This window comes from Neomonachus schauinslandi, chromosome X, assembly GCF_002201575.2.
Source record: "Neomonachus schauinslandi chromosome X, ASM220157v2, whole genome shotgun sequence".
NCBI lineage: Eukaryota > Metazoa > Chordata > Mammalia > Carnivora > Phocidae > Neomonachus > Neomonachus schauinslandi.
This window is the reverse complement of record NC_058419.1, coordinates 72,762,656-72,780,864: the sequence shown is the minus strand read 5'-3', so window position 1 is coordinate 72,780,864 and position 18,209 is coordinate 72,762,656. Positions and strand designations below refer to the sequence as shown.

The 18,209-nt window shown below is 38.1% G+C and overlaps 1 protein-coding gene across 1 annotated transcript in view; it reads right to left on the bottom strand.

Annotated features, from left to right (window-relative positions):
* Positions 1 to 18,209, bottom strand: part of OPHN1 (oligophrenin 1) — a 463,303-nt gene that overhangs the window by 130,689 nt on the left and 314,405 nt on the right. The window contains exons 10-14 of the mRNA XM_021679709.2: positions 15,951 to 16,042; positions 10,604 to 10,682; positions 9,056 to 9,089; positions 8,459 to 8,521; positions 7,107 to 7,181 (exon numbers count right to left, since the gene is read on the bottom strand). Coding sequence (XP_021535384.1) covers positions 7,107 to 7,181; positions 8,459 to 8,521; positions 9,056 to 9,089; positions 10,604 to 10,682; positions 15,951 to 16,042 — 343 coding nt within the window. The remainder of the gene's footprint in view (positions 1 to 7,106; positions 7,182 to 8,458; positions 8,522 to 9,055; positions 9,090 to 10,603; positions 10,683 to 15,950; positions 16,043 to 18,209) is intronic.

Below are 18,209 nucleotides of genomic sequence, written 5' to 3'. Positions count from 1 at the left end.
ATGATTATGATTATCAAGATTATAATACAAATATATGTAATTATTATAATACGCATTATCATTAATAAGATGACTAGGACTTGATAAGGGGTGGAGAAGCAGAACACTTAGATGCAGTACCAAGCTGCTTCTGAGGTAATCAGATTAGCTTCTCTGTGATTAGTTTATGATGGATTCAGCATGAGTGAAGATGCTACCCCTTCATTTTGTAGGATCTGTTAACATAGAGCATAATGGGTATTGAGGAGGGCACATGCCGTGATGAGCACTGGGTGTTATACACAACTAATGCATCACTGAACACTACATCAAAAACTAATGATGTACTATGCAGTGGCTAACTGAACATAATAAAAAAAACATAGAGCATAATGCAACAATCTTGGGTGGGGGAGGAATGTGACTAACACAATGATGGACTGAATGAAAAATAATTATTGATTGTGGATGTGTTTCTCCCTCCCATTGACTTTGTGGCCTGTGTTATATTTTATTTGGCAAAAAGATTTTCAGGGACGCCTGGGTGGCTCAGTCGGTTAAGCGTCTGCCTTCGGCTCAGGTCATGATCCCAGGGTCCTGGGATCGAGTCCCGCATCGGGCTCCCTGCTCCGCGGGGAGCCTGCTTCTCCCTCTCCCTCTGTCTCTGTCTCTCTCTCTGTCTCTCATGAATAAATAAATAAAATCTTTAAAAAAAAAAAAAAAGACAGATTTTCAGTTGGGCAAAGAATAGAAGCTTTTAGTAAAGAACAAAAAAAAAGCCCCCAGTCATGTGATATAGGAGATGCTATAAAGAAAGTAGTCTAAGGGTTGTTTAAGTTAAAAAACATAGCTGGAAGTGTACCTTTGACTTGCATAGAGCATGAGACTTAAGAAAAGAGATAAAAACATGCTGTGCTAGCAAAAGGAAAGGAATACTCTTCTTCCCAGGATAAATCATGATGAGCCTATATGGAACCAAGGCAGCTGGCCCCTAATGGCGTGGAAATAGATCAGGGTAGAGTGAAAAGAAGCAAGAATACTTTGAGGATCCCAGTGAGCACCCCCAGAAGACATAATATACAAGAAGCTTAGAAAGGAAATCACCCCATACAAATATAAATTTTAAGTTAGCAGAAAGACAGTCTTTCCTATAAAATGTAGGCCCCACGAAGGTAGTAAATGCAAGTGATATGTTCACTCTAATCTACATCCTTGAGCAAAATGCCTGACCCTTAGTTAGATACTCAAATTATTTGCTAAATGAATAAGGATCACCAAATATAGAATTAGAATTGGGGAAAGGATCAGAGTTTACCACTTTTATGCATAAATAAGTAAAACTGACACTGTTTTATATTATATGTATAAATATTTATATCCAGAAATTCTTGGTCTACTTTTCAGATATTCATGTAAGTAATGATATTTAGAACTTGATGTTGAATAGATGCAATATGCCAACCCTGCCATTTTCTTTGATATATAAATCAAATTGTATTGCCATGTATGATTTGAGGGAACCATTTCAGTCTTATTGAAGCCTGTAAAAGAATCAGTAGGATATTGAGCATGACACATGTTTTAGCTTATTATATATTAGGTAGAAGAATGTAGTGATACTAGACAGAGAATTCTAAACAGTTAATCTGATTTCAATAATTTTTCAGAGATTTATTCTGGGCCATGCTTTAAGCCATTTCATTAATAAAAAAGTGTCCTATAGCTTATAAAATGTAATGTAAATGGCCTGGAATAGGACAATGTGATTTTTTAAGTCAAGAATGTAAAGTGATAAATGCAAACAAATGCTGAGGCAATAATGATGTACTCTATAATATAAAAACTCTATACCTGCCATTATTACATGCTGTAGCATCCTCAAATACTAACAGGGTTAGGTTGTCAGGCCTACAGGGTTATGGAAGGTAAGCTATGCATCACAGAAAAGACCAAAAATATGTGCTTTATTCAAAGTGCAGCTCTCCACAGTCAGTTTGTCTTCTGACGCTTTATGAAAACTGAGATTATCAGATAGTTCACTACCATTCACAAAAGGAAGAACAGCAGGTTTGCGGAAAGATAAAAACAATTAAGTTTAGTTCTGGACATGTCAAATATATGTATCTGTGAAACATGTATGTAGAGAGAGAGTCTGCGACAATTCCAATTCTGATTCCTTCAGCCCTTGGAGCTTAATACTTGTGCCATGATCAGTTTTGTTCATATAACAGAGTATGCTATACAGATATGATCATTACAATGTACCATGATCTAAATATGTTTGGGAAGCACAGGTCCAGTGAGAAACCAGATACACTGCAGTTAGAACTCAGGAGATGATGTCTAGGCTAGAGATTTTGGGGTGCTGTCCGCACAGAGGTGCTAGTAAAACCCCACAGAGGGACTTCTACTCCAGGCCATGTTGGAGTAACTGGTACTAGACTTGCTCTCCTGTTGTAACAATTAGAAAATTGGACAAAATAAAAGAAAGAGCTGTTTGACAATGACTCTGAAAAAAAGGGAAACAAATAAAATAAGTCCTACCATTGTCACCACTTGCTACCTGAAAGCACATTCTGAATGGTAGCAGAGGGAGCTTGGAAGTCTTGCTGAGCATGGAAGTCTTGCTCAGGTGGAAGAGACAAAGACTGGAGTTCAGAGAGGCTGAGGCAGCTAGAATTTGCAGGGCAGTGTACCAGAAAAGAGAGAGTTGTATAGAGAAAGAACTAAAAAAAAAAAAATTTTTCTATGGGTCTCCTTGAGTCTGTCCATTGAATACTAAGCCATGAGCGGCCAAAATAAAAATGTATGAGCTAGGGCACCTGGGTGGCTCAGTCAGTTGAGCATCTGACTCTTCATTTTGGCTCAGGTCATGATCTCAGAGTCATGGGATTGAGCCCCACATTGGGCTCTGCACTCAGTACAGAGTCTGCTTGAGTTTCTTTCCCTCTCCCTCTGCCACCCCTTCTGCTCTTCCCCCGGCCTGTGCTCTCTCTCTCTAAAATAAATTAAAAATAAATAAATAATCTTTAAAAGAAAGTCTATGAGGTTAGCCAATGAAATATCAGGGAATTTTAAGCTGAACAATTCCAAGAAGTGACACAGAGCTGGGAGATGTTTAAGTTCCAACCAATAAGAATGAGGAGAAAAAAGAAAGCAGACTTTACTAGTAGGACTAACCTAGCCAGTAAAAGTTACCTTATATTTGTCTTAACAAGCTTAAAAAGAAGCCTCAAATGGACGAAGTTGATCTACAAATAACTACCTAAAAAACAAATTTCAATACTCTTTAATAGAAGTCAACAAAATCAAGACATGCAATACCCATGATTTTCAGGATCTAATCAAAATTGCTGGACATACTCTTAAGAGGGAAGTATATACCAATACATTAGGCCTACTTCAAGAAGCAAGAAAAATCTCAAATATACAACCTAACCTTACACCTAAAGGAGCCAGAAAAAGAGGAATAAATGAAGCCTAAAACCAGCAGAAGAAGAGAAATAACAAAGATTAGAGCAGAAGAAATGATATAGAAGCAAAAGAAACCAATAGAACAGAACAATGAAGCCAGAAGCCGTTTCTTTGAAAAAATAAATAAAATTGATGAACTCCTAGCCAGGCTTATTAAAAAGAAAAGAGAAATCACCCAAATAAATAAAATCAAAAATGAGAAAGAAGAAATAACAACCAATACCACAAAAAAACAATTATAAGAGAATATTATGAAAAAAATATATGCCAACAAAGTGGACAACCTTGAAGAAGTGGATAAATTTCCAGAAACATATAAATTACCAGAACTGAAACAGGAAGAAATAGAAAACTTGAACAGACTGAAAACCACTAAAAAATTGAGTCAGTAATCAAAAATCTCCCAACAAACAGAAGTCCAGGGCCAGATGGCTTCACAAGGGAATTCCACCAAACATTTAGAGAAGAGTTAATACTTATTCTTCTCAAACTATTCCAAAAACTAGAAGAGGAAGGAAAACTTCCAAATTCATTCTTGAGGCCAGCATTTTCCTGATACCAAAAGCAGATAAAGACTCCACTGAAAAAGAGAACTACAGGCAAATATCCTTGATGAACATGGATGTAAAAATTCTCAACAAGATACTAGCAAATTGAATCCTTAACAGTACACTAAAAGAACCATTTGGCATGATCAAGTGGGATTTATTCCTGGGCTGCAAGTGCTTCAATATTCGCAAGTCAATCAACATGATAGACCACATTAATAAAAGAAAGGATAAGACCATATGATCCTTTCAATAGATGCAGAAAATGCATTTGACAAAGTACAACATCCATTCATGATAACAATCCTCAAAAAGGTAGGATTAAAGGGAATACCTAAGCAAAATAAAGGCCATATATGAAAAACCCACAGCTAATATCATCCTCAATGGGGAAAAACTGATAGCTTTTCTTCTACAGTGAGGAACAACACAGGAATGCCCACTCTCACCACTGATAACATAGTACTGGAAGTCTTAGCCACAGCAATCAGACAACAAGAGAAAAATAAAAGGCATCCAAATTGGCAAGGAAGAAGTCAAATGTTCACTATCTGCCAATGACATGAGACTGTATTTAGAAACCCTGAAAGACTACACAAAAACTTGCTAGAAATGATAAATGAATTCAGTAAAGTCGCAGGATACAAAAACAATGTACAGAAATCTGTTTTATTTCTATACACCAATAATGAAGCAGCAGGAAGAGAAATCAAGGAATTGATCCCATTTGCAATTGCACCAAAAAGCATAACATACCTAGGAATAAACCTAACTGAAGAGGTAAATGATGTGTACTCTGAAAACTAGAAAACACTGATGAAAGAAATTGAAGATGACACAAAGAAATGGAAAAAGATCCCATGCTCATGGATTTGAAGAATAAATATTATGAAAATGTCTATAGTACCCAAAGCAGCCCCTATCAAATTACCAACATCATTTTTCACACAGCTAGAACAAAGAATCTTAAAATTTGTATGGGATCAAAAAGACCCTGAATAGCCAAAGCAATCCCAAAAAAGCAAAGCAAAGCTGAAGTCATCACAATTTTGGACTTCAAGTTATATAACAAAGCTGTAGGGATCAAGACAGTATGGTACTGGCACAAAAATGGACACACAGATCAATGGAACAGAATAGAAAACTTAGAAATGTACCCACAACTGTATGGTTAGTTAATCTTCAATAAAGCAGGAAAGAAAATCAATGGAAAAAAGACGGTGTCTTCAACAAATGATATTGCGAAAATTGGTAATCTACATGAAAAAGAATGAAACTGGAATGCTTTCTTACACCATTCACAAAAATAAAAATGGAGTAAAGGCCTAAATGTGAGACAGGAAACCATCAAAATCCTAGAGAAGAACATAGGCAGTAACCTCTTTTATATCAGCTGTGGCAACTTCTTACTAGATATGTTTTCCTGAGGCAAGGGAAATAAAAGCAAAAATAAACTATTGGGACTTCACCAAAATAAAGAGCTTCTGCACAGCAAAGTAAATGATCAATAAAACTAACAGGCAGCCTATGGAATGGGAGAAGGTATTTGCAAATGATATATCTGATAAAGGGTTAGTATCCAAAATCTATAAAGATCTTATAAAACTGAACACTCAAAAAACAAATAATTGTTTAAAAAAAAGGGCAGAAGACATGAGTAGAAATTTTTCCAAAGAAGACAAATAGATGGCCAACAGACACATGAAAAGATGCTCAACATCACTCATCATCAGGGAAATACAAATCAAAACTACAATGAGATATCACTTCACACTAGTCGGAATGGCTAAAATTAACAACACAAGAAACAACAGGTATTGACAAGGATGTAAATAAAGGGGAACCCTCTTGCAGTGTTGGTGGGAATGCAAAGAGGTGCAACCACTCTGGAAAACCATGCGGAGGTTCCTCAAAAAGTTTAAAATAGAACTACCCTATGATCTAGCAATTGCGCTACTGGGTATTTACCCAAAAAATACTAATTCAAAGTATAAATGCACCCCAATGTTTATAGCAGTACTATGAATATAAGCCAAAATATGGAAAGAGCCCAAATGTCCATTGACTGTTGAATGGATAAAGAAGATGTGGTCTATATACACAATGGAATATTACTCAGCCATCAAAAAGGAATGAAATCTTGCCATTTGTAACTGCATGCATGGAGCCTAGGGAGCATTATGCTAAGCCAAATAAGTCAGTCAGAGAAAGACAAATACCATATGATTTCACTCATTTGTGTAATTTAAGAAACCAAACAAGTGAGCATGGGGGAAAAAAAGAGAGAGGCAAACCAAGAATAGACTCAACTGTAGTGAACAAAGTGATGGTTATCAGAGGGGAGGTGGGTAGGGGGATAGGTTAAACAGGTGATGGGGATTAAGGATTATATTTGTGATGAGCAATTGGTGTTATACGGAAGTGCTGAATCACTATATTATACATGTGAAACTACTATTACACTGTACGTTAACTAACTGGAATTTGAATAAAAACTTTAAAAATCACTAGACATGTAAAAAGGGAAAAAAATGTCATGCATTACCAAGTTAATATTTATTCATTAGGAATATATGTAGAGGAAGAAGCAAAGGGTGGCAAAGATGGAATGCTGGAAAATACCCAGCCAAGATTTAGAAGATGAGAAGAAGAAAAAGGACCTGACAAGAGTCACTTGAAAGGTTTAATACAAGATTTTAGAAAAGTCACAAGATGTTGAGTCACAGAAGTCACATTAGGGAGAAAGTTTCAAAAAGGAGGGAACAGTCAACAAGGAGATCCAGCAAGACAGTGTCTGAAAATTGTCCACTGGATTTCACAGAAGATACCTTCTAAGCCTGGCAAAAGTAGTTCTAGTGGAGAGGTTGGGGTAGAAGCCAGATTGCAAAGGTTCTGAGGTGTCAATATGATGTGGAGAAGGAGAGATGCTAGTTGTTTCAAGGCAAGATTGTCTCTGAGCCTGGGTAGGCAAATATGCATACATTTTTCCTTTGAAAATATTTCTTAAACATTCTACAACCTTTTTTAGCAATGTCTCCTTTCTCTTATAGACATTTATTTTTAATACACAATTTCCAATAAGAATTATGAAATTAAAATTGTTACCAAAAAAGGCATTCAGCAGCTTCTGAACCTGAATGTTGCTGCCCACAGTACGGTATAATCCCTCTGTCTTGATCCCTAGGGAAAGAAATTGAGGTCAGTTTTGTTTCCATAGCTAGAGCTTTCACTTTCCTGAGGGTTGAGAAAGTAGGTACTTATACCCTGGTGTCAGTTCAAATAGGAAAGTGTCTCCCTACCCTCTGCAAGCTCCCCAGCCTTCCCCTGCAATAGGGGAACTGTTTTGAAGCCTCTCTCCAAATTATTCTCTCCATACTTTCATTTGGATTATACCAAGATTTCATTAATGTGAACAGAAGAGAATATACTCTATAGTAAATAGAAAAATATGCTTAGGTGGGTAGCAGCAGGTGGCTGAGAATAGGGTTTAATTGAAAAAGGGAGCTAGGGTTTAATTGAAAAAGGAGGAAATACCAACCTCCGAGTTGCTTGTGAACAGTGATATAAAGGAAGAAAGGGATGGAATATGGCATATGTGAAACAAAAAGGCCATTTTGCATATAGAGAAATTCTAGCAACATTTCAAAGAATAAAGAGGCTTGGCCCATATACTACTTGCCCACATTCTAAATATTCTCAGAGAGAAACTAGAAGTATCATTAACCTGGGAAAACACTGATTCCATATTTGTCTGAGTTCAGCTTTGCACCCCATCAATTTTTAAACCGATATGTATTGTGGCAGAAATGGAACTCTTATTTATTTGCAATGGAACTGTCATAACACTATTTGAGGAGTGCCCAGTAGTATTTTAGAATACTTTATAAGCTGTTTGAAGCTCTTTCTCTTTATTTTTTTTTTTAAATACAAGAGGCTGTACATATTTAATATATACAACTTGGTGAGTTTGGAGATAAATGAAACCATCACCACAGTCTATGCAGAAACACATCCATCACCTCTAAAACTTTTCTGTGGCCCTCTTTATTCATTATTATTTTTTTTGTGATAAGAACTATTAACACAAGATCTACCATCTTAGAACATTTTTAAGTCTGCAATACAGTATTGTTAACTACAGCTTTATGCTGTACAGCAGATCTCTAGGACATAATTATCTTGCATAACTTAGAATTTTGTACCATTTGATTAATTAAGCTCTTTCTCTTTAAAAGCAGGGAACCGCAAATTATCCCAATATGCTTGGATACCACTGGCTTGGAATTTGCTGGAATTTTAGAAATTTGTGTCTCATGTTCAAGGTTCATAAATAGTCTTCATTGCTAAAACGAGTCCTGACCAACAAATGACATCATTGCTACTTTAGAGAAATTGCCCCAGAATAAATTCAGAGTGACCAAATTCAAACACCGCCAACACTCTGGTTCATGTCTTACCTTTGGTCTCAATGACATTGATGCACTTCCTAACAAACTTGAACCCCACTTCATTCAGCTCCACTGTTTCAAACAAAGGAAAACAGAGTTAGATCCTGCTATAACAAGCTTTACCTACCAAACATTTATTGATCATGCTAAGAGACTGCAGTGAGAGAATAAGGGGTATGGTTTTTCATCTCCAGTACCCTTAAATGGAAAGATCTTTTTTTTTTTTTTTTCAGGGGAAAAATAGAGTTTTTACTCTTACAGCACAAAATGCTTTTAGTGATTCCATTGTATTATGTTTGTTTTAGACATGAGCAACATCAAACATGAAATGTTAGGGTGGAAATGCACATAATTTCTATCATGTGTTTAGAACAAGAAAGATATAATGTTCTTCTCTATATTATTATTACTATCCACACCATAAGCTAAGATAAAGTGACTTCCTTATTTCAATAAGTAGACATTAAAAAAATAGGTCTGAATTTTATTCCACAGAGGAATCAATAAACACACTTGCATCAATATTACATATTATTGATGATAGTATTAACTGTGATTAGGACAGCTAGCAGTTTGTAATGTCAATAGATCATAAATTTGACTCACTTTCTTCCTGTTTTGTTATGGGGCTGTGGTAGATCTACAAAAAAAAGAGAAAGAAAAAGCCATGGCTATTGGGAATCACTATAAGTAAGTATGGCGAATAATACTAAATCTCTTTCCCCAGATAGTCCATCAAAACCATTAGCGACTCTAAAGCTTTAATAAGATGAAAAGTGGGCTAAACAGAATGATCTTTGCCTAGGTCCCTAGAAAATACTTGGATTAACAATCTCTGAAGACTACAGCAGATTCCAAGTAGCTCACTGCAGCCTACCCATCTTAGAGATTTACTTATGTAAAGCTTGGAGAATTTTTCTGATGGAGCAAGAGAGCATGAGAGAAAAGAAATAGTTTTCTAATGGATATATGGCTAATGGGCATTGATGGTAAAATGTAAATGTTCCCAATACCAACCTCCTACCCCAAAGGCTAACTAATGGGTGTTTCTCTGTAGAAAAGCAAGTGTCCAACTGAAAGAGATCCATGCATTGATCAAGATTTGTCTGAGTCATATTGAAGTACACACTATGATAGCTGTGTGAGAAACCAAAGAGGAGATCCTTGACGAACTCTAGTCCAGGCTCCACCTCTACCTCATTATGAAATCTCAGGCATGTCCTTTTCATTCTCTACACTTCAAAATTCAGATCTCTAAAATGATCAGGATTGGAGTAGATGTCCCTTGAAGTCCTGATCTTCTTTGACACTTTAAACAAAGGCATGTATACTATGTATAAGATTAGTGAATTGGGGTGTTTAGTGAAGCAGCAACAATAATAATGTGAAACTGCAGGAAATAAGCCTTCTATATGGCACCTGTTAGTCTGCTTTAACAATCTCTCCTTTTAAAAGAAAATTATCTGCATCTGTGTGTATGCCCAGGGATATTTCAATGAGGGAGCTTTCTATGCTGACCAGCCCTTGCTGCCACTTTTATAAACAAGGTATTTTTGGGGGCGTCTGGGTGGCTCAGTTGTTAAGCGTCTGCCTTTGGCTCAGGTCATGATCCCAGAATCCTGGGATCAAGCCCCGCATCGGGCTCCCTGCTCAGTGGGAAGCCTGCTTCTCCCTCTCCCTCTGCAGCTCCCTCTGCTTGTTCTCTCTCAGTGTCAAATAAATAAATAAAGCCTTTAAAAAATTAATAAAAATAAAAGGAAACTGAGGCTTATTCAGTTATGACAATTATTTTCCATCTTTCTATATGAACACATATGTTGTATAAACTGAAAAAAGGCTTAATTTTCTTTCTTAAGAAGATCTTGTGGGCACAGCTGCATCATCTGACACTGCAGCAAGAAGCTGAGAAACCTAGATTCTAGGCCCAGCTGTTATGCCTTTTCTGAGAGTAAGCCGAGAAGTCCCTCACCCTCTGGAACTCAAATTGCCTTACTTTTTAAGCAAGAAATATCAAGTCAACAATTCCTTCTAGCTCTAAAATTTTGAGTCTGACAATCTGACTATTTAATTGTCCTAGACCCACTGGTACCACTCAGGGCACTCACACACTGGATTATGGTGCTGAGGTTTCTCTAGTTTCCTGAGGTAACTTACGGGTTCTTTTCCATCCATAGCCTCCATCCATAGCCTTCTGTTAGCTTCTGAAAGGGCCTGCAAAGTGATGGTTCCTGGCCTAAGGGGAAAAAGAGGACAAGTTAAAAGTAGAAAACTCACCTGAGAAAATGAAGTCTTATGATCTAGGGTCCCTCTCAGCCCTGGGAGGTGTCACACTGAGCAGGCACATAGAGAATTCCAATTTTTCAAAATCTCTTTTACTCAAAAAAACAATGAAACATTTAGAGAGCAGTAACTTTGGGAACCCTAGGGGAGATGGTATCTTGGCAGCCTCATGCCAGGGTCAGGCAAGGAAATAGGAAGGTAGATGCCAAGACACCTCACCATAATACACACTTAAATTGGCTCCACTGTACTTGAGACAAACTGTGGCTCTCTTTGCCTTTCTCTCTTGGAAGCCAGCAGTTTGGTCTTGGCTCTAGGAGTAAGCATGTTCAGCACGGGCACATTCATCCATCCCCCCCCCCCCCCAAAATGACTTTCCTACCTCTCCCATCTATGATGTCCAAAGAGTATTTCCAGCTGGAGAGAATTCAACAACATGCACGCTGGCTCAGCACAGGGAGGAGGCCTTTTGTCTGACTTAAGCAATCTTATGACTAAATAATAACAGTTACTGAATGCTCATTAGGTACCAGGTTCTGTTCTAAGTACTTTATAAGTATAAATTCATGTAATCTACCCAGGAACCTATAAAGCAGGTACCATATAGGAATCCCTATTTTACAGAAGGGGAACTGAGGCACCGAGTTGTTCCCTAAGTTCACACAGTGGGTAAGTAGAGAGCCAGGATTTAAATTTAGGAATTCTGGTCCAACAGCCATGTTCTTTCTTAACCACCATGCTACAAGGCCTTTTCTCCATCAGAGATGGCCTCAAACCCATTTTTTTTTTTCTATTTACTTGTAGGCTACCTATAGCCAGAGATACTCCAAGTTGGTATACTCTGTATGGTCTTTTTAGACTTTCACAACCAAACTGAGAATTTTCAGATTGACCATATTATTGCAGATATAAAGTCTCCTTGCATTATCTGTATATCTGCACCATTATGAGAAACTGGTTCCTCTTAACTCCTTCTGTTAAGATAAGACCTCTCTCAGAGTCATGGAATGGTAAGAACAATGACAAGAGAGTTCAGAGAGCCTGGAAAAGTAACTGGGTCTCTATGGGCCTCAGTTTCTTTATCCATAACGGTGTTGGACCAGATGAGCTGGGAGGTCCCTTCCAGTTTTGATACCATGGGATGCCTATTTGACTTTCCATCTTTTACTCCATTAAAGTACATCTCAAAAAGGAAAACCCCCAAATGATCGTTAAGACAAAATCAACTGAAAACCAGGACTTGGCTTTGGGCACTGGATTCTTTCAAGTTTACTCTAACAAATAACCAACTTTTTGGATATATCACATGGGGCTAGAAAGTCTAGAAATCTTTGTAAAGACAGCTAGCCAGCTGAATCCTGAAGCCAGAGGAAGAACAAGGAAATGGGCAACAGATATAAAAGCAGACAGTACAGACCAGATATGAATTAAACACATTCTGGAACTTCCCTATCTAGGAAATGAAAAATCCAGTGCGTGTCCTCTCTTAACCCTACAGAGAGGCCGAAAGAATGAATAAGTGACTATTCAAAAAGCATTTGAAGATTCTTGGGTGCCACAGAAAGTCAAATTCACAGAATAATATTTATAAGAACTGGATGACAAAGTAGAAAGAACATTGACTTCTAGTCCAGGATCTTCCATTGACTATCTTTATGACCTTAGGCAAATCCCTGCCCTTCCTGAGGCCCCAGTCACTCATCCAGAACAAAAAGACATATATTGCATATGTGCAGTACAGTGCAATGGTTAAGAGTGTGGGTTTGAAGACTAGAATTCCTGGATTTGGATCCTGGCTCTACCATTTGCTGTGTTACCTAAGTTGCTTAATTTCTCTCTGTCTCCTTGTCTTCCTTTGTGAAACTGGGATAACACCCCATACCTCATGGAACTGAGTGAGGATTAAAGGAAATCATACTCTTCAAGGGCTGAGAATAGTGCCTGGTACATAGGCCAATGTTAGCAGTTGTTGTTAGGTTATTATTATTACTATTATTATTATTGCACTTCAAGTTCTATGAGCTATAAGCCTGTGGTTTCAAATATTGGCAGCAAATCTAATTATTTGCTTTTTTAAAGATTTTATCTATTTTATAAAATAGAGAGAGAGCACAAGCAGGGGGAGCAGCAGGCAGAGGGAGAAGGAGAAGCAGGCTTCCTGCTGAGCGAGGAGCCCAACGCGGGGCTCGATCCCAGGACCCCAGGATCATGACCCGAGCCAAAGGCAGAGGCTTAACCAATTGAGCCACCTAGGCACCATGGTAGCAAAACTAATTAAAAAAAATAGTTACCCTCGATTCCTGAGAGAGTAAAAGGGACTCAAAGAGTCCTTAGCTCTCTGTGCTGCAGGGACATGAGTATGGGTGACTGATGCTTGCTGGGAATGCTGACTTTGTTTCTTCTATCAGATTTACTAGCCAGGAAAGCAGATGCCACACTCCTCAGAAAACCTCATGTGCACAGAGGTACCTCAGCACCTGTTCATTATTATACTTGACCCTTTATTTCACAGCATGTTTATTCTCCTTATAAGACAATGGAACAAAATTAAAAAAAAACAACAACATGGACTTTGGAGACCTACAAACGAGTGTTTGTGCTCAGCCTTGCCACTGTATGACTTTGGGCAAGTAACTTAACATATTCAAATCTCAGTCCCCTCACCAGTAAAATGGGGGAGGGGGATTAAGTGAGTGAATGTTTTTTAAGAGCCTAATATGTGGTAACTGAAATCACAGACACACCAAAACTTTAATTCCTGGGTTCTAGTCTCAGAATTCCTCAGTGTTATGGGGTGGGAAAATACATTTAAAAATAAACACGAAATTCAGTACCGATCATGAGCCATGTATAGCACTAGGTGCAAGATATATGATGATAAACTGGTCCCAGCACATAATCTCAGGGCCAAATTGTCTGCAACTGCTTTAAGTCTACGGGGATATTATTTGCAAATAGCTTGCAAATTTAAGCTGAAAAGGGAACCACAATGAAACTAGACACAGAAAATTTTAATTGCTTTTAAGCACCGTGATGCTGCAGAGCGAGAGACAATAAAGGTTCATGAAAGAGAAGCCACAGCCAATAGTCATTTTTTTGCAGTAAACAGGAGTATAGTTCCCCCTTCCAACTAGGCCTGAAGCTGTTGGAAAAATGAGGGACAGCTGCATGGTTACCAGTAACAATGTTTACCATCACAACCATCTTTGGTCAGGACCATCCATTTCTAACAAAGAAATCATATGGATTAACAAACAGAATTTCAAATGGGGAAAAGGACTTTTTACTTATTTCCAGACTAAAAAATAAATAAATAAAAGCCCTCATCTCTTAGTATAATCTTTATGATTCCAGTCATTGATAGTTTAGTTCATATGATATTGTAATTCAACCTTTAAGTCCCTTTCTAGGAATCTGACTGTTTTGTTAAATTCTATTCTACTATGTGGTACCTAACACATAGAAATAATAGACCGAAATAACATATAGGAATATTCATTCACTGAATTTTGGATCAACCTCTCAACTACACAATATGCTTTTCTCCAAAGTAACTCCAAATGCTCTCATTTTAAAATTTCAAGGTTAAATTCACCTCTGATAAAACTGCCCAGTTCCAGAAAACAAAAAGAGGGTACTGGAGAGAAACAAATGCAACAAAGTACAAAGTTTGAAAGCCTTAGCTGAAATCAGAAAGTTGATAATCAAACTATTTCCAGTATACCTGCAAAGTAGGAGAAGTCTGTATCATGTTTCCACCAAGTGGGGAAAAAAGACTCCCCAATACCACTACCATCTTCCATCCTTTCTATCTCCCCTTAAAAATGTGTTTTAATTCACTTGTTCTTGTATGTTATATTAGGAGATAAAAGAATGAGTTTTGCTGAATGGGAGAAGATACTTGCAAATGACATCACGGATAAAGGGCTAGTATCCAAAATCCATAAAGAACTCATCAAACTCAACACCCAAAAACCAAATAATCCAGTTAAGAAATGGGCAGAAGACATGAATAGACATTTTTCCATCGAAGACATATATACAGATGGCCAACAGACACATGAAAAGATGCTCAACATCACTATCATCAGGGAAATGCAAATCAAACCCACAATGAAATACCACCTCACACCTGTCAGAATGGCTAAAATTAACAACACAGGAAACAACATGTATTGGCAAGGATGTCGAGAAAGGGGAACCCTCTTACATTGCTGGTGGGAATGCAAATTGATGCAGCCACTCTGGAAAACAGTATGAAGGTTCCTCAAAAAGTTAAAAATAGAGCTACCCTATGATCCAGCAATTATACTCCTAGGTATTTACCCAAAGGATACAAAAATACCGATGTGAAGGAATACATGCACCCTCGTGTTTATAGCAGCATTATCAACAATAGCCAAATTATGGAAAGAGCCCAAGTGTTCATCGACTGATGAATGGATAAAGAAGATCTAGTGTACACACACACACACACACACACACACAGGAATATTACCCGGCCATGAAAAAGAATGAGATCTTGCCATCTGCAACAACGTGGATTGAGCTAGAATATATTATGCTAAGTGAAATAATTCAGTCAGAGAAAGACAAATACCATATGATTTCACTCATGTGGAATTTAAGAAGCAAAGCTGTTGAACATAGGGGAAAAAAAGAGAGGCAAACCAGGAAACAGACTCTTAACTATAGAGAACAAACTGGGGTTGCTGGTGGGGTGGTGGGGGGTGGGTTAAATGGGTGACGGGCATTAAGGAGGGCACTTGTGATGATGAGCTCTGGGTGTTGTATGTAAGTGATGAATCACTAAATTCGACTCCTGAAACTAATATCATACTATATGTTAACTAACTGGAATTTAAATAAAAACTTGATACGAAAAAAAAAAAAAAAAGAATGAGTTTTGTTATGCTGTCTTTGCAGCATCACCAAACGTTGACCGTTGCAGCATATCTGATAGCAAATTAAATCCTAGGAATGACTTATTCTGCCTAGAGCAGGTGAGGCAAAGCTGGCTGAAGTTCCCACAGGGAAAACCAGCTCTGGGCCAGGTCTAACAGGGATTCCTGTGACTAGCAGCCAGAAGAGCCGAAACAATGATGTCAAGAACAGATTTGCTCATTTTCATCACAAGAGAGGACAGAGGAAAATAAAAGATCTACTCAGGCTCAGCACCTGGCACATGAGAACATTACCAGTTCATACCAGCACAGCTTACCTTTCATTAGTTTCTATATCAAAACAGAACCTTTTGTCGATAGACTCTGTCTTCCTCCTCACGCAGTACTTCAGGGTTAAGTCCAAAGGCCCCTGATACAAGAGAAGGATTAATAGCCAATTTGACAAGAAAATGCACAGAAGCTTCTTCTGCCTCCTGCAGTAGCCTCAGCCACTTGGAAGGCATCTGTCAGGGCAGCAGAAGTAATGTTTAGCCTCACTGAGAACCTTGTCCCTTCAAACAGTATTTGCAGCAGATGGTTTCTTCTTGCTCCAATAATTAATGGTTGAGACCAGGACAAAATGCTCAGGGTAGGTCAGTACTGTTTTCCAAGCACGGTAGATTAAATAGGAAGCTCATTATACATAATATAAGGGGAATGTAGGACAAATGGGTTGACCAAACGGCATTAAGTGTATCGAATAAAATTTTCATAAAACTTCCAGGTTGGGAGTGGCTTTATGCGACCCTCCTTCTATTAAATTGGCAGATGGAGGACGGGAGAGAAACATTTTCATTCCCCACCTCCAGACTCTTCAGGAAGACAGGAATCACAAAAGGAATCTCTCCAAAGATAGGGCAGGAGTAGAGAAAATGAGCAAATTTATATATTACTCAAAGTTCCATTTGATATTTCATATATGCAGAATAGTGTAGCCCACCTTAGTCTTATGGGCACTTCATAAGGCCACTGAAGTCCACTGTGTCCACAGATTAAAATTTCCCAATCCCACATTGTTCAGTTTCCCTCTATTATCTCAACAGAGACAATGTGGTATAGGAAAGAGAAGTAAGATTGATCAATTACCTACTATTTGCCACACATTATGCTAGGTATCTTTAAATCAACTTTCTTCATAACAACCCTTAGAAAGAAGTGAAGCTCAGAGAGGTAAAATGGCTTACCCAAAGTCACCCGAGTCGGTACAGTAGAAATAGTAATAAACTAGGAAGTTTAAAACCTGGGCTTTGTCTCAGTTATGCCATTTACTAGCTTACAATCCAGGGCAAACCATTTTCCTCTCTGAATCTTAACTTCACAATCTATTAAATGGGGAAAATGCTAACCACCTAGCTGCCAGAAATTCAGAAACACTTCCCAAGTGCCAGGTCTGGGTCTAGGTACTATGCCATCCAAACTGGTCCATACAGTTGATCCAACTGATCAAACAATACTTCTTTTTGCATTTTATTTTTTTATTATGTTCAATTAGCCAATATATAATACATCATTAGTTTTTGATGCAGTGTTCAACAATTCATTAGTTGCACACAATACTTCTTTCTTATTGGCACACTCAACCCCCCTTCAGGCCTATCCTTTTGCTGTTCCTACAGTATAAAAACTCAACTCTAATTTCATCCTTCAATCTGCCTTCTTTACCCCAATACTGAGGGTATCAAGAATTACTAGGCTTTCGGGCGCCTGGGTGGCTCAGTTGGTTAAGCAACTGCCTTCGGCTCAGGTCATGATCCTGGAGTCCTGGGATCGAGTCCCGCATCGGGCTCCCTGCTCAGCGAGGAGCCTGCTTCTCCCTCTGACCCTCCCCCCTCTCATGTACTCTCTCTCATTCTCGCTCTCTCAAATAAATAAATAAATCTTAAAAAAAAAAATTTAATAATAAAAAAAAAGAATTACTAGGCTTTCAAGAAGACAGTAACTAACAGCATTATATACTCACCCCCCCTCTTTAAACTCTCAACTCCCTCAGAGTCAAAGGCATCATAGCTCAGGGGCCTAGGCCCTGTCTATTACTCCAGGTTACCTCTAGCCACCCCCATCTGTTTTATGCTTCATCCATGCAAAAGTGCTCTCATTTCACACATGTCATAACTCTCATGATTCCATAACTGTAAATAATGTTTCCTCCACCTGCAATGACTTTATCTATATTCTTGGTCTGGCTAAACTCTTAATTGTTCTACAAACTGCAGTTCAGCTTTCATTTCCTCCAATATTCTTCCCCAATCCCATACACTGCTCACTATGTGTTTTGTGCATTCAATTAAAACTTCCTGTTTTCATGCCTTATTTCCCCAATTGACTGAGAACTCAAGGGCATGGGCAGCATCTTATTTATTTTTATATCTCTAGGGTCTAGGAAAGAGTTAGTGCCCAAGAAATTTTTATGAACTACAGTATCATTCTTGCCATTTTTCTAATGAGGAAAACGATACTGAGTAACATTACATAATTTACTTGGGGTCAAAAAGCTACTAGGCCACAGAGCTAGGATTTAAACCCAGTTGTTGAAAGTC